At 33.2% G+C, this 18,186-nt stretch overlaps 1 protein-coding gene across 2 annotated transcripts in view; it reads left to right on the top strand.

Annotated features, from left to right (window-relative positions):
- eya2 (EYA transcriptional coactivator and phosphatase 2) overlaps positions 1-18,186 on the top strand; it is an 86,017-nt gene that overhangs the window by 50,392 nt on the left and 17,439 nt on the right. Inside the window, exons 7-10 of one of the 2 annotated variants that reach the window (XM_056460622.1) lie at positions 3,130-3,310; positions 5,234-5,370; positions 7,557-7,640; positions 12,436-12,525. In XM_056460622.1, the coding sequence (XP_056316597.1) occupies positions 3,130-3,310; positions 5,234-5,370; positions 7,557-7,640; positions 12,436-12,525 (492 nt within the window). Of the gene's footprint in view, positions 1-3,129; positions 3,311-5,230; positions 5,371-7,556; positions 7,641-12,435; positions 12,526-18,186 lie in introns of both variants that reach the window. The other variant, XM_056460620.1, reaches the window with a different exon arrangement.

Raw genomic sequence — 18,186 nt, 5'->3', positions numbered from 1 at the left:
AGGACACTTTTGGATTTGGGTGTACAGACAAATACACTGAATAATATGTAAACATGTCCGTCCTGCATGTTTTATTTTAAACAGCTAAATTTCTGTTAAATGAGCACAAGCAGTTTCTAAAGTAATGGAGTGCTTTCATTATAGATCTGTGCATTCTTACAGTGACACCTCTGTTATCAAACTAAACAAACAAGAGATTCATTTGCTGCTCACTTGTTTCATAACAGAGGTGTCACTTTAAATGGCGTGTACAGAATCTGGGATCAGTATATTGTACGGATCCCATCTGTCAGTCAGCGCTTAATCATGCATTCACTGGTTAAGAGGTTGCATATGAAAGGCGACGATGGACGCACAGCTTTAATGTAAAGAAAGTGGGATAGAATGGTAAAATACGGGAGAATTTGGGCAAAAATGGAGGGTTTGCATGAATTAAGTGAACAGGAAGTGTTTGTGGAGAAACAGTTTTGTGAGAGAACGCAAAACATCTTCACAAGATAATGCAAAATCTTGGCAAGGAAACGCAAAACATCTTTGCGAGATAACCAACACAATCTCACGGCAATTTGTAACTTTTTGTTTTAGTGGCTAATTCGTACAAATTCGTACGATCTAATTCGTAAAATTTAGTACGATTTGCTCATCCCCCAATGACGGTTGGGTTTAGGGGTGGGGTTAGGTGCCACGCCTCCTTTTTAAAATCTTACAATTTCGTATGACTGAACTTGTACGAATTCGTACGAATTAGCCACTAAACTGACAAAACGTAAAATACTTACGTTTTCTCGTGAGATCAGGCTGAGATAACGCAAAATGTTTGCGAGGGAACGCAAAAACCTTAAAAAAATGTTTTCCTATCACTCAGATTTTTTTTTCTCCCACGGAGTTTTGTTTTTCTTCCACCATTTTTTCCCCATCACCACGTCCCTTCCGGGTCTCCGTAATATTATGACCCCTCTTAAGAAATCATTTTTTACCCTAGTTAACCTAATAAACCTAGTTAAGCTTTTAAATGTCACTTTAAGCTGAATACTAATATCTTGCAAAATATCTAGTAAAATATTATGTACTCTCATCATGACAAAGAAATGATAAATTAGTCATTAGAAATTAGTCATTAATATTATTAATATTTATTATTATCAAAATATTGTTTAAAAAATGTATCTAGCTTTTCTGTCATTTACAGTATTGCACAGCAAATTGTGAGGTGTTGTAAGTCCCCATAGTGTTATAGTGTTAAAATCCAAGTGTACATATACTGTTTTTAACACTGATGTGGGTTAAATTAAACACTTAAACACTCTTTTAAGTAAGTCAACAGAAAAAAAGTTCATTCACATTTTATATTATTATTATTATAAATCTTCCACAGTGTTAAAACATTCAAATATACACTTTTCTTTGTGAATTTCATGTGGAAAAAGGTTATCTTTTACTCATGTCAGTTTAAAAAAATTGAATTTATGCTTTAAATGACCTTGCAGTGGTGATAGAGTATTCAATCTAGTATACAGTTTTTGCAGATTAGTGTAAAATTATTTACTCTGCTTTAGTGTATATATTCAACACTTTTAAAAGTGTAACTTGGACTCATATAATCACCAGAAGAGAAAGTAGTTTAACACCTCTGGAGTTATATGTACACTGGACAATTTGCTCTTCAGGTGTTAAAAATGTTTCATGTGTTGTGCATTTTTGCACTCTAAATGTGAAATGTTTTACACTGCAGAGGTATATATATATATATATATATATATATATATATATATATATATATATATATATATATATATATATATATATATATATATATATTACACTTTTGAAAGTGTAACCTGAGCAATTTACTGCTGGTATATACACACACCAGAAAAGTGTTAAATTCAACACGTGGTGTAAAATGTACACTGGCAAATTCGCTGTGTGCAACTTTATTACTTTATTAATAACCTTTTCTCGCAATTCTTCTAAAATATATATATATTTTTAAATGTTTGATTTTGAAAACGTTGAATTAAATTAAAAATGAGTAAATAAAAATAATAATTCTAGTAGTGGAGTAAGAAAATTAAATGCTGATAAATGGCTTCTTTGATAAATGTACATTCATATAAGAATCTTTAAATATTTGCCATGGAAAGACTGAAAATAAGAACATAAGTAAGGTTTTCTTGGTCAGACAAACAGGCTCTGCTGCAATAACATCTAAGTGTTCTTTACATTACTTTAAAGGCATTTAAAGAAGTAGTACACTGTGTAGTTACAGTCTGTAGTTATGTTACACAATGTAATAACAGAAGACTCGAGCTTTAAACAGGAAAATTATCAACACACTTTTTTAAAAGAAATGCTAACCATCCAATTCAATTAATTATGCTAAGCTAAGTTAAAAGTGAGCCCGCCTGAACAAGAAATCGACTGAATGGATCTCAAAAGGGTTTAAGTGAACTAAACAACTCTAGGAGACTTCTAAAATGAGCCTTTTTACAATTAAATAAACGTGAAGTGTTTCTTTAAATCTAATTACAGCCCTAAAAGAAAGACATATCCCATGAGGTACAAACATTTGGAGATTACTAGTAATATACAAAGTTAATATAAAACAAATCAGCATAAACATAATCAGCTAACACTTAACAACAACTTTTTAAAAAGATATGTTAAGTCTAAATGTTATAAATATGTGAAATAGACCTGAAGGTGAGTAGTTTTCCCTCCACTGGCAGCCATGTTGATTTTTTAGCACTGCTTGTCAGCTAAACTGAACGTATAAACAAATCTAAGCATTCACAACAAATAACTTTTCCAAACTGACACCCAGAAATTAGCCTCTCAAATGAGTGTATCCCCCAGGATATGTTGCACCCCCTTAGGGTTAAAGTAATCCACAGTATGTAGTCTATACTTTTTTTTTTGTTTTTTTAATTCCCAGGTTCTGCTAGCTTCAATTCCCAAATGTTCATTGCCAATTGTAATCGTATGTTTTGGTTCAATTTGGAATTTCCACAACCATTGCAGAGCCGATAGGGATCAGAGTGAGAGCTCCAGCTTGGCACCACCCTGATCCACTGTAAGGTTTACACTATAGCAGTCTGAGATGATTGATGATGTCATTGTCTCCATCAGGACTTCTCAACATATTCAAGCTACAGCCAAAGTCAATATTCTCCATACTACAACACACACTACAACAGCCCGTACATCACAGCCAGCAATATCACACCATCGGCCATCACCACGGCGATACCCTATCAGCACACAGATCATCCCGCTGTATCGACCAATCACAGCCCAGAATCGCTCACAGGTGAGAAAACAACTAAAACTACATATTTTATATTGTAATAAATAAATAAAAATAAATATTATATTCTAATATATGACGTAAATATATAGAAAATAGCACAAAGAGATTATATTTGAAATATATTAATAATATAGCCAACTTTCATGGTTCTTTAAAATCCATATTTTTGCTTAAATGTGTGTGTTTATATTATGTATACAGACTATACAGAGTAAACAGAGTATGTGCGTGCGTGCATGTGTAAATGTGTGTATGTTGTGTTTGTGCATTTTTGTGTATGTGTGTGCGCATGAATGTATGTGTGTGCGCATGCATGTTTGAACATGTTGTGCGTGTCTGCATGCGTGTTTGTGTATTTTGTGTGTGTGTGTGTGCAGTTTTGTGTATGTGTGTGTGGTGCATGTTGTTTGTGCGTGCTGTGTGTTGTGTTTGCATGCATGTTTGTGCATGTTGTATGTGCGCACTGTGTGTTGTGTATGTGTGTGTGCATGCATGTTTGTGTATGTTGTTTGTGCGTGCTGTGTGTTGTGTTTGCATGCATGTTTGTGCATGTTGTGTGTGCACGCTGTGTGTTGGGTATGTGTGTGTGTGCATGCATGTTTGTGTATATTTGTATATGTTTGTGCGTGTGTGTGTATCTATGTGTGCATGTATGTTTGTTTGTTGTGTGTGTGTGCATATGTATGTGTGTGCGCGTGCATGTTTGTACATGTTGTGTGTGTACATGCACATGTTGCTCTGTGTGTTTGTGTATGTGTGACTACATGCATGTTTGTGTATGTTGTGTGTGTGTGTTTGTACTGTATGTGCGTGCATGTTTGTATGCGTTCATGTTGTGTGTGTGCAAGTGCATGCAATTTTGTGTATGTATGTGCATGAATGCATGTGCGTGCGCATGCATGTTTGTACATCTTGTGTGTGTGTGTATGTGCGTGCATGTTTATATATGTGTGTGTGCTTTTTTGTGTATGTGTGTGCGCATGAATGTGTGTATGTGAGTGCATGTTTATATATGTGTTTGTGTGCATTTTTGTGTATGTGTTTGCGCATGAATGTGTGTATGTGCGTGCATGTTTATATATGTGTGTGTGCTTTTTTGTGTATGTGTGTGCGCATGAATGTGTGTATGTGCGTGCATGTTTATATATGTGTGTGTGCTTTTTTGTGTATGTGTGTGCGCATGAATGTGTGTATGTGCGTGCATGTTTATATATGTGTGTGTGCTTTTTTGTGTATGTGTGTGCGCATGAATGTGTGTATGTGCGTGCATGTTTATATATGTGTTTGTGTGCATTTTTGTGTATGTGTTTGTACATGTTGTGTGTATGTATGTGCATGCATGTTTATAAATGTGTGTATGTTGTGTGCGTGTGGGTGTATGCGCACATGCATTGTTGTGTATGTGTGTGCACATGCATTTGTGTGTGTGTGTGTGTGTGTATGCATGCATGTTTGAACATTTGTGTGTGTGCTGTGTGTTTGTGTATGTATGTGCAAACATGTTTGTATAAGTGTGTACGTTGTGTGTGTGCGCGCATGCATTTATGTATGTTCTGTGTGTGCATGCATTTTTGTGCATGTGTGCACATGAATGTTTGTGTGTGTGTGCATGTTGTGTACATATTGTGTGTGTGTGTCTGCATGAATGTTTGCATATGTGTATGTTATGTGTATGTTGTGCGCGCATGCGTTTGTGTATATTCTGTGTGTGTGTGTGTGTGCATGCATTTTTGTGTGTTGTGTTTGTGCATACGTACGTGTGTGTGTATGTGTGTGCATGCTTATTTGTGTATGTTGTGTGTGTACTTGCATTCTTTTTTTTGTGAGTGTGTGCATATGTGTGCACATCATTGTTTGTTTTGTGTGTGCATATGTATGTGTGTGCGCTTGCAAGTGCATTCATGTTTGTGTGTGTATCAGCAGAGTACCAGGCTCCCACGAGTCCTCCAACTCCAGGAAAGGATCAGGACGGAGCTCCACCGAGACGCAGTGCGGATGGGAAGCTGAGAGGCCGGAAGCGGGCCAGTGACCCTGTCCCGCCGCTGGACTCGGACATAGAGGTACAGATGCTGCTGCTCACGGTGTCCTTTACACACGCCTTCATTAACATTCCTGTTCACACACACACACACAGAGATCACTTTCACAAGCAGCAGCTCAGTCTGGCAGCTCATTTCAATCTAGAGCCATAGACAAGCCATTTAAAGGGACAGTTCCCACAAAAACAGTTCATTCACAATTACATCACTTCACACCCGAATGCCTGTATTTTTCAAAATGCATGTTTAACAAAATGTCTAAAATATTTTTTTATATTAAATTAAAGTTTATTTGTGTAGCAATTTTTATTTTTGAATAATTAAGGATTTTTTTTGTTTCAAATTAGCTTTACAAATGGTGCACAATACTGCAATACAATCAATTAAAGTTAAAGTTACAATCAAATATGTGTTTATACAGAGCTCAGATTAATTGAGCACACCCCATTTTGAAAATGAATATTTTTATGCATTTCTCAGGCAATCTATTTTGGTGCATTTAAACAAAACAGATTTATTAAACAGATATATTCATTAAAATTATATTTTATTCACAGAGAATTTGAAGGATCTTTAGAAATTGTAAGATAATACAATTAATTTCAAGCAAAATATTGCAAAAAAAATTACAACCTACTAAATTTTTCTTTTTTTTTTTAATTTTTGCTTCTCTTGATTTTTCCTCTTTGTTAAATTTGTATTTAATATTTTTCTATAACATATAAATGTGGGTGTACTAGTTTTTGTACTGTTATCGTAAGTTATTTTGTTAGATGAGCTCCAGATTTGGCTTCAGTACTGACTAATCTAATGTATTTGCACAAATATAATATTGTAGAGCTTTCTATTAAAAATATGAATTTAAAAGAGAGATTTGTAAGGAGTGTACTCATGTATGCTGAGCACTGTATACAGACATAGTTAACCTGTAATTTTATTGCATATACGTGATGTCTATGTGTACATGCTTAATGAAGTGTATTACAAAGAAAAGGTTGATTAACATAAAATTTCAAAAACAATACTAATAAATCATAAAAATAATAATAATAAAAATACAAATAAATAAATCACAGAACAGAAAGCTGAAATAAAATGACTTATTTCTGTATTCTGTCCTTAAAGAAAGTGATTAATGGGCTATATGCACAGGGACTTTTATTTTTCAGCCAGGCAGCCCAATGGCTTCCAGTGAACTGTCTTTCTATTACATAATTATCACGTTTAAGATCTTCACTGGCTGTTATATATACGATATGAAGTGGGTCTCAGATCGGACGAGAAGCGCTGCATTAAATTCCATTTCCCCCTGCCATGTCTTTGGAATATGACAGGTTATTTTACCCCATTATTTTCAATGGAGTTTCTGCTATAGCCTGTTGCTACTGCTGGTGCTAGTGGTTACAATGGTCTTTCAACTCGTTTTACGCTTGGAAAAACTAAATGAATGTGTAAGTCTATTTAACTGAATGTATTGTAATTACATTACAACATCGATGCTGTAAAACAACCTTGTTAAATTGAAAACTCACATTAAGCTTTCACAGGAAGTTTATCGTTGGCTTTAAAACTCTAGCTGTGCATAGAGCCCATTGATTTACCTACCAGTATTTCATAATGCAATATGCTGCTGAAATGTCAATCTACGTCTTACTAAAACGAAAACTATTTTTGTTACTAAAATGAACTTAAATAAACTGAAATATAATAATTAAAAATAAAATAAAAACTAATTTAAATGAATTTAGTAAGATCTAGCAAAAAAAGTAATTTTAAGAAGTCATTTAGTTTATTAATATATGGTAAAATTCTAATAAAATTACTATTACTCCATAAACCAAAACTGATAACAAACTAAAAAATGCACAGAAATGGCGAAGAAAGTTGAATAAAAAAAAAAGTTGAACTGAAATCCTGAAAATAACAATAGAAAAAATAAAAGGAAAAACTAATATTATTTACAAATGCAATAGTTGTTTTGAACTCTACAAAACCACTGATGTAGTGATGAAGTGTTTTTCTATCTGAGTGTATGGTGTGAAACGTGGCAGAACTGACTACAATTATCTGCAATTATTATAAAAGGCAAAACACAGATAATGCGCTGTTTGGAGTAAATACTTCTTTTGACTAGTAAGCAGATTATATTTGTGTTCATGCTCATTGTGTGTGTATGTGTGTCTGTGTGTGTGTATGTATGTGTGTAGAGGGTGTTTATTTGGGATCTGGATGAGACCATCATCATTTTCCACTCACTGCTCACCGGGACATTTTCCACACGCTTCGGCAAGGTACAAACCAGTTCTTCAACTCACTCACACCTCTTAACTTCACACTGCTTTACTTCTGCAAGACACTGCTATGCTCATATACATGAATATATATATATATATATATATATATATATATATATATATATATATATATATATATATTCATTCATGTATACACAGTTAAAGTCAAAATTATTTCTTTTTCAATTATTCCCCAAATGATGTTTAACAGAACAAGGAATTATTTCACAGTGTTTCCTATAATATTTTTTCTTCTGGAAAAAAAGTCTTATTTGTTTTATTTCAGCTAGAATAAAAGCAGTTTTTAACTTTTTCAATATTATTAGCCCCCTTAAGCAATATTTATTTTGATCGTCTACAGAACAAACCATCGTTATACAATAAATTGCCTAATTACCCTAACCTGTCTAGTTAACCTAATTAACCTAGTTAAGCCTTTAAATGTCACTTTAAGCTGTATAGAAGTGTCTTGAAAAATATCTAGTCAAATATTATTTACTGTCATCATGACAAAGATAAAATAAATCAGTGATTAGAAATGAGTTATTAAAACTATTATGTTTAGAAATCTGCTCTCCGTTAAACAGAAATTAGGGGACAAAATATACAGAAGGGCTACAAAAATTCTGACTTCAACTGTAAATATAATGTATTTACATATATAATAACTAAACTAAACTATTTATTTAAATTAAAATAAGATCACTTTAAGAAGCTTTTTTTTCAGATTTTCTGGATATATTAGGTTTAGGTTTGAGAATAGCATTATTATTCTATAAATGTTCATTTATTTCAAATAAAAATATTGTTATTAATATGTAGTCATAATAACAAATATTTTCATTTTTTGAGACTGAATGCCAGGTTTAATAGGTTAATACATTATAAAATGATTACAGTTGAAATCAGAATTATTAAACCCCCTGAATTATTAGCCCTCCTGTTTATTTTTTTCCCCAATTTCTGTTTAACGGAGAGAAGATTTTTTCAACTCATTTTTAATCATAATAGTTTTAATAACTCATTTCTAATAACTGATTTATTTTATCTTTGCCATCATGACAGTAAATAATATTTGACTAGATATTTTTCAAGAAACTTCTTTACAGCTTAAAGTGACATTTAAAGTCTTAACTAGGTTAATTAGGTTAACTAGGCAGGTTAGGGTAATTAGGCAAGTTATTGTATAACAGTGGTTTGTTTTGTAGACAGTCGAAAAAATATATAGGTTGATGGGGCTAATATTGACCTTAAAATGTTTTAAAAAAATTTAAAACTGCTTTTATTCTAGCCGAAATAAAACAAATAAGACTTTCTCCAGAAGAAAAAATATTATAGGAAATACTGTGAAAATTTCCTTGCTCTATTAAACATAATTTGGAAAATATTTAAAAAAGAAAAAAAAAAAAAAAAAATCAAAGGGGGCTAATAATTCTGACTTCAACTGTATGTGTTTGTATATATATATATATATATATATATATATATATATATATATATATATATATATATATATATATATATATATATATATATACAAATGTATTTATATAATGCAGTCATAATAACAAATATTTTCTTTTTTAGACTGAAAGTCAGGATTTTTAAAACTTGGATATTGTGTTGTCTAAGTATAAAAACATTTCTGAAAATAGGGCATCTTTTTGTTATTATGCAAAAAAATTGCTATAAATTACCACGTTTTTATTTTGAATTTAATAGAAATGTCAAAAGTAACTATATTTTCTTTCTTTATTCAAGATTCAGTGAATTGAAAGTTCAAAAGAATTAATTTGAAGCAGAAATTTCAGACAGTCACTTTTGATAAATTTAATACATCATTTGGAAAAAATTGGAGGCCCAAAATATTTCTTGATGATGCATGTAGTTTTTCTCTTATTTCTAGTCCAAATATCAAAAAAATTGTTAAATCAAGAAGCATTTTTTAGACAAGCAAAGCACAATGTCTTGTATTAAGAAATAATATGTCAAAATGAAGTGAGCTTTACCTTAAACTCTTTACATTAAGAGCAAAATAATCTTATGTCAAAGCAAAAACTGTATTATTTTGCGTACCCCATTGGAGATTATTTTGCTTGCTTTCAAGGAAAAACTCATTTCATTTTGCCACTTTATTTCTGAAAACAAGACAAAGTGTTTTGCTTGTCTAGAAATGCTCCTTGATTTAAGAAATTTCAGATATTTAGACTAAAAACAATACAAAAATAGTGCAGAAATTCAATTAAAATTAGTACTTGCCTGATTGCAATCTATGAAAATCCTTAAATGAAAGCCCCTGCTGATCTATTGTACTTCTAATTCAATAAACACTTTAAATAAACACAGACAGTAAATGCGGAAGATGTAAATGAGCAGTGAAGGATATAATCAACCTCCGCCTATTTTTCTGCTCTGATTTGACGGACGCCGCGTGAACTTCTCTGCAAACTCCGATGAGGAAACAATGCTCATGTTTCTTTTTCTTGGCCCGACGTCTATTTTCAAATCCCACGATCCCTTGCGAATTTGACGTGACACACAAGAGAAACGCCGGGCCGTCTCAAATACTTCAGACTTTCTTTTTGAGGATGGCAGAAATGTTGCCGTGACTAATGTGTCTAATTTCAGATCCAGGAAAAAAAGGGTGCAGAAAAAAAGCACGTTGCTCCATCGGGAATCCACTGGAGAGAGCGAAAATCAAAGGAAAACATCCATATAAAAGTGAAAGCGCCTGAGTTTGATGTGCATCTTGACAAAGCCGCTTACGCTCAGACAAAAAGCCGTGATTGTGTGCGCTCAGATTTCACATCTTTAAGTAACAGGATATTTAACTCAGGGTTTTTTCGTATGTACTTTATGTCAAAGCTATGAGAAGATCAGTGTAAACAGGCTAACTAAGACTAACTCAAGGCGAGACCCGACCTATACACTACAGTGCTGAAAGACGCTGCTTTCTAATGTGTTTGTAAGCTGAGCTGGAGGTCAAAGGTCACTGTGAGTCTACTTCATAATAGATGTGTCATTTATCCTGTGACAGCGCCATACGCACATAACTAAATGTTTGAATGTGCACCCAAGGCTATGATATTCACATTCAGATTAAAGGAATATGACCAAACATAATTACACTAAAAATTAAATAGGCAATTTATGAAATGATCAATTAATGAAAGTTTTGTAATATAAAATCAATAAAAAAATAAATAAAGACATAAAGAAATGTAAAAACATTCATTCATTCATTCATTTTCGGCTTAGTCTCTTTATTAATCTGGGGTCGCCACAGTGGAATGAACCGCCAACTCATCCAGCATATGTTTTATGCTGCTGATGCCCTTCCAGCTGCAACCCATCACTGGGAAATACCCATACACTCATTCACACACATACATTCATTCATTCATTTTCTTTTCGGCTTAGTCTCTTTATTAATCAGAGGACACCACAGCGGAATGAACCGCCAACTTATCCAGAATGTTTTACGCAGCAGATGCCCTTGTAGCTGCAACCCATCACTGGGAAACACCCATACACTTATTCACACACATACATTCATTCATTCATTTTCTATTCAGCTTAGTTCCTTTATTAATCAGAGGACGCCAAAGCGGAATGAACCGCCAACTTATCCAGCATGTTTTACGCAGCAGATGCCCTTGTAGCTGCAACCTATCACTGGGAAACACCCATACACTCTCATTCACACTCAATGTCATATATATATATATATATATATATATATATATATATATATATATATATATATATATATATATATATATATGTACAGTTGAAGGCAACATTTTTGGAATATTTCGCATTTTTCAAAGTTTTTTTCGCAGTATTTAAAAAAAATAATAATAAAATCACAGGAGGGCTAACAAATTTTCCTTTAACTGTATATAAAATAGTTTTAAATGTATATATTGATACTGTATATTACTATAAGAGGAATCATTTATACTGCACTAAGCATTAATTCATATACGCTTGTCTATTTCTTAACTTTACTTAAAGGGATGTCTCACCCAAACATGAAAATTCTGTCATCATTTACTCATCTTTTACTTGTTTTCTTGAGTTTCTCTTTTCTGTTGAACACAGAAGATATTTTGACGAAAGCTGTAAACCTGTAACTATTGACTTCCATAGTACTTGTTTTTCCTACAAAATATCTTCTTTTGTTTTCAACAGAATAAAGAAACACATAAAGGTTTGTAACCAATTGAAGACGAGTATATAGTAAGCAAATTTTCTTTTTTGGGGGGGGGGGGGGGGGGGTGAACTATCTGTCTAAATCGCACAATTTAGCGCTAAATCAAAAGTGCACATCTATTCAGCTTTTGAGTGCCCGCTGTAATAAAATCCTCTACTGACAGATTGGAGGTTATTATCTTCATTAAAGCTACATCTCCAGTGTCTCCAACAGTGACGATGTGCAAAAGAAGAGCCATTTTTCTCAGTTAATCTGACTTTAACCTCTAGCTGACGCCTAAAAACTTGATCCGCTGCCAGACGGAGGCGTTAGCAGTTATTTAGCTAAAACGGGAGGACACAATGGCTTAGCTTATGTTAGCATGACGGCTAAACAAGAGAGAAAGAAAGAGAAATGGCTGTAGTTTGACACGCTTCTGATTAAAACCACAATGACTGTGAGCAATCAACATTCTTGTCAGACAGAAACCTGTTGTACCACACAGAGATGATTTAATAATCACCTGTCAGCTCGAGGAGAGGTCAGAGCAGGTACAGTACCGAAACTCACCTGACGGAGATTTGTGTTTTCTTCCAGGACTCCGGGAAGGCAGTTTCTCTGGGTTTGTGGATGGAGGAGATGATCTTCAACTTGGCTGATTCACGGCTGTTTTTCAATGACCTGGAGGTGAGCAATAAATAAATAAGTTTAAAAAAATCCCGATAAACATTAAGGAGAAGAAAAAACGTTATTTTACTGATTACATACTAGATGTATGCCATTAAAAAGGTACAATACTTATGAATGGATTTAATACAAATACAAAAATAATACAAATACTTGATAAAAAATACCACAACCAAAAATAATATATATATATATATATATATATATATATATATATATATATATATATATATATATATATATATATATATATATATATATATATATATATATATATATATATCCCTGCTGAAAACAAACTGTTAAAATCAGCCTATGCTGGTTGGCTGGTTTTAGAGGGGGTTTGGTAATTTCTAGGCTGGTTTCAAACCATTTCCATCCTGGCTTTAACTAGACATAGCATATCCTGGCTATGCTGGTCAAGCTGGTCATCTCCCAGCCTAACCAGCTAAGACCAGGCTGAAAATAGCTGGAAACCAACCTGGAAATGGCCAAACCCCCTCTAAAACCAAGCTGGTCGATCAGCTAAAACCAGCTTAAGGTGGTTTAAGCTTTTTTTTGTTCAGTAGGGATGTCAGAAAAAAGTATTCTGGAAATCCATAATAAACTTATCACCTGTCAATCACAGATCTACTTTTCCCCAAACCCTTTGCATCATTTGTCAAATATTTGTGTGTTTTACCATATTAAAATTTCTGCATTCCCCCAAATTTCATAAAATCGGTATACTATAGTATAATATCTGAAGCATTGTGTGAATAATGTGTTTATTAGTCAACAATTTATATATTTGATGTATAATTTAAGGCAAATATATTAGCCCTCATGTAAAATTATTATTTTTCAAATACTGTATATCCCAAGTGATGCTTTTTTATACATAATAAATAAATTATAAATGCAATAACTAATTTCTGATAACTAATTCCTTTTGTTTTCGCAATGATGACAGTACATACTATATTATTTGACTAGTTATTATTCAGGATAGTATTTATCTTAACTAGGTTGATTAGGTAAACTAGTCGAGTAAAAAAATATAATTAGGTGTGTCAGCAATTGGACAACAGTGATTTGTTCTGTAGACAATAAAAGACATATACAATGATCAGCATAACTGAGTACACCCCATTTTGAAAATGAATATTTGTATCCATTTCTCAGTGAATATAGGCCATGTATTTCGGTGCATTTAAACCACACTGATTTATTAAACAGATATATTTATTCAAATTATACTTTAGCCACCAAGCAGATTTAGAAATTGAAAGATAATATAATTAAATTCAAGCAAAATATTGCAATAATAAATTACAACCTACAAAATCTCAATTAAATATTACTTTTTTGCTTCTCTTGATTTTTCCTCTTTTTTTAAAATTTGTATTTAATATTTTTCTATAACATATAATGTGGGTGTACTAGTTTTTGGACTGTTATCGTAATTTTGTTAGATGAGCTCCAGATTTGGCTTCAGTACTGACTAATCTAATGTTTGTGCACAAATAAAATATAGTAGAGCTTCCTATTAAAAATATGAATTTAAAAGAGAGATTTGTGAGGGGTTTACTTATATATGCTGAGTACTGTATATCTTAAGAGGATAATAATATTGACTTTAGCAGTTTATATTTATTTTTTACATTTTTAAATAAATAATTTGTATAAATATTGTTTTATTTATTTATTTAACATTATGTTTATTGGGTTTTTCCAAGTACAACAAAGTTCAGAATACTCTAAATACATCTTTCATCCACATCCATGCTGCCCTATACATGAACCAAACCTCCAACCTGTAGTGCCACAAATAAACCATGAATAAAACTAAACAAGAAAACATAAAAATCAGGTTCTATCTAAGCATTCTGTGCTGTTATATCCAAGTAAGAAATGAAGCTGCCCCAGTTTTAAACAAACAAATCTTAATGCTTTTTCAAACAAAATGCCATTTTTTTCTAAAGACATGCAAGATGACACTTCTTTAATCCACATGGATGTAGAAGATGAATCCTTCCATCTCAAAGTTATACATTTTATGGATGCTAGTAGGGCTAGTCTGACAAATCTCAGATTAATTATTTGTTGATCAAGCAGTAAACATGCAAACTCCATACAGAAGTGCCTACTGACCCAGCTGAGGCTCGAACCAGCGATCTTCTTGCTGTGAGGCGACAGCGCTACCCACTGCGCCACTACGCCGCCCTCTTAGGAAATATTAGAAACAGAATTAAAGTGATATGATTTAGTCTTCAGCAGTGTGTGTGTATTGCGAGTGTGTGAAAGGACCTCAGTTTGCCCTCTGCATGAAGAAACGAGAGATTAGGTGCTTTTTGAAGGAGGTGTTTAAATCCCCTCCTGGTTTGAGTGTTTAATGAGGGGTGTGTGGCCGCTCTGAATGAGGGTTTGTCCCGGGGCGGATCAGCAGCTTTTCACGACGCCCCTTCAATCTTGTTCTGTTCTTCCTGGAATTTCCTTTAAAATAGTGCAAGGCTGAGAGTTCAGGCTATTCAGACATGTCAGCTGAGAACAGAAAACAAAAGTGAGATAACAACACAGGGGTCAACAGTTGAAAAACACAAACACAACTGAACTCATTTAACACATTAACCCAGCAGGAAGATCATCCATTCATTCATTCATTCATTTTCCTTCAGTTTAGTCTCTTTATTAATCTAGGGTCACCACAGCGGAATGAACCGCCAACTTATCCAGCATGTTTTACACAGAGGATGCTCTTCCAGCTGCAACCCAGTACTGGGAAACATCCATACACACTCATTCACACACATACGCTACGGCCAGTTTTAGTTTACGCAATTCCCCTATAGCGCATGTGTTTGGACTGCGGGGGAAATCGAAGCACTCGGAGGAAACCCACAGCAACACGGGGAGAACATGCAAACCCCACACAGAAATGCCAACTGACCCAGCCGGGACTCGAACCAGCGACATTCTTGCTGTAAGACAACAGTGCTAGCCACTGTGCCACCTCCAGGAAAATCAGATAATAATATTAATATTAATAATAATATTAATACTTTCTAATTCTATAGCACTTTTCCTACAGATATGCAACTCAAAGTGCTTCACAAACATAAACAACATAATCCTGTAAAATAAAAAACATGGATAAACAAATAAAAAAGCAAGAAAATAAATAAAAAAATAAACAACAGATATACTCTGTTGAATTCATTTATGTACACACAGATGATCAGACAGAAATAGTTAAATAGTAAGGACAATTTGTTTTTTAAGATTTCCATTATGAATATATGGAATATGCATGACCATATATTTTTTATATAATTTTTTATATAATAAAATATATATTATAAAAATAAAAATATTATAAAAATATATATTTTTATATAATAAAATATATAATATAATTTTATAATATAATTTTATATTATAATTTTATAATATAAAATAATTTTATATAATAAAATAGTGATTTTTGTGAACATCTTATTTTTATTTCTTTTACAGTGTTTTATGTTTGAAAATAAATAAAATGTGTTGCATGTATACATTTTTTTATTAGTTTATTAGTTCAATTGCTTACAAACTGATTCTGTATTAAAAACTCAAAATAAATATATACAATCATACACACATACATACATAAATACTCCTAATAATGTGATTTATCTTTGTTTTAAGTTACTTTAAAATGCAACTGGAATATTTAAAAATTATACTAAAACTAATTCTAAAATAACTACCATAAAAGTGGTGAATATGACTTAGTCAATATATTTATTGTATAAATGCAATCAATTATTAATAAATAATTTGTATATTTTTGTTAATGTCAAAGGTTTTCTAATAATACATATTTTTTTATTATTGTTAGGTTAATTGTTTTTTTTTTTCTATTTCTTTCACTCCTTATTTAATTTATTTTTAAAAACGTATATTTAATTACTATAAACTCATTATTATTATTATTTAATTACTCTGAAGAATTTGTATCACTATTACTTCTTTTGCTGAAAATATCTTATTAAAATATCCTAGCAAATTTGACATGGGGCGCCACGGTGGCGCAGTGGGTAGCACGATCGCCTCACAGCAAGAAGGTCACTGGTTCGAGCCCCAAGGGGTAGGTATGTTGGCATTTCTGTGTGGAGTTTGCATATTAATGTGGGTTTCTTTTGGGTGCTCCGGTTTCCCCCACAGTCCAAAGACATGCGCTATAGGTGAATTGGGCAAGCTAAATTGACCGTAGTGTATGTGTGTGAATGAGTGTTTCCCAGTACTGGGTTGCAGTTGGAAGGGCATCCGCTGTGTAAAACATATGCAGGAATAGTTGGCGATTCATTCCACTGTGGCAGCCCCTGATGAACAAAGGGACTAAGCCGAAGGAAAATGAATGAATGAATTAATTAAAAAAAAATAATAACCCAATGATTTAGTTTGCCCATATTTGACCCAACATTGTGTTACAACAACCTAGCATTTTTAAAGTGTAAACTGATAAATGTAGTCTGTATTTCCAATGCAAAAAAAAAAAAAAATCTAACAAAATTAAATCTAGCTCTAATTACAGAAACATGATGACCATAGAAGTCAGTGGGTGGTCTGCAGTGTAACATGAAGCATGTTGAGGCATATCTGTAAAGTTATGAAAACAATAGGCGAGCATGAATGTCTTTCGTCAGACTGATTGTTTTGGATTGATAAGCATACTTCGGGTTGTGAGACTGCAAGAATCCAAATGTTTAATCAGATTTACATGTGTTTAAGATTTCTGCTAAATCAACATGAAGACGCAGATTAGATAATAAATGAAGCAAAGAGCCAAACATTCAGAAGAAGGCATTTCTAATTATGTTCTAACTTAAAGGGATAGTTCAATCATTTCAATTGTCATTTACTCTTGTGGCAAATCAGTTTTTTTACATTGAACACAAAAGAAGATGTTTTGAAGAATGTTGGAAACCTGTAACCATTGGCTTCCACAGTATTTGCTTTTCCTACTCTGGATGTGAGTGGTTACAGGTTTCCAACATTCTTCAGTGTTGGCAGAATATCCATCTTTGGGTGAACTATCCACGGTGGCTCAGTGGTTAGCACTGTCACCTAAAAGCAAGAAGGTCGCTAGTTTGATTGAGTCCCTGCTGGGCAAGTTGACATTTTTACAGTGGAGATTGCATGTTCTCCCCTTGTTGGCGTGGGTTTTTCCGTTATTCATCATGGGTCGCCACAGCAGAATGAACCGCCAACTATTCCTGCATATGTTTTACACAGCGGATGCCCTTCCAGCCGCAACCCAGTACTGGGAAACACCCATGGACTCTCATTCACACTCATACACTACGGCCATTTTAGTTCGTCCATTCACTTATAGCACATGTGTTTGGACTGTTGGGGAAACTGGAGCATGCAGAGGAAACCCACGCCAACACGGGGAAAGCATGCAAACTCCACACAGAAATGCCAACTGTTCCAGCAGGGACTCAAACTAGCAACCTTCTTGCTGTGACAGTGCTAACTACTGAGCCACTGTGAAGTTAAAGGGATAGTTCACCCAAAAATAAATATCTATTAACTCTTCCTCAAGTGTTTTCAAACATTTAAGACTTTTTTTTTTATGTCAAACACGAAGGAAGATATTTTGAAGAATGTTGTAATCTAGTAATCATTGACTGC

Source organism: Danio aesculapii, chromosome 6 (genome assembly GCF_903798145.1).
Source record: "Danio aesculapii chromosome 6, fDanAes4.1, whole genome shotgun sequence".
Classification (NCBI taxonomy): domain Eukaryota; kingdom Metazoa; phylum Chordata; class Actinopteri; order Cypriniformes; family Danionidae; genus Danio; species Danio aesculapii.
The sequence above is the reverse complement of the archived record's forward strand: the minus strand, read 5'-3'. Positions and strand labels throughout refer to the sequence as shown.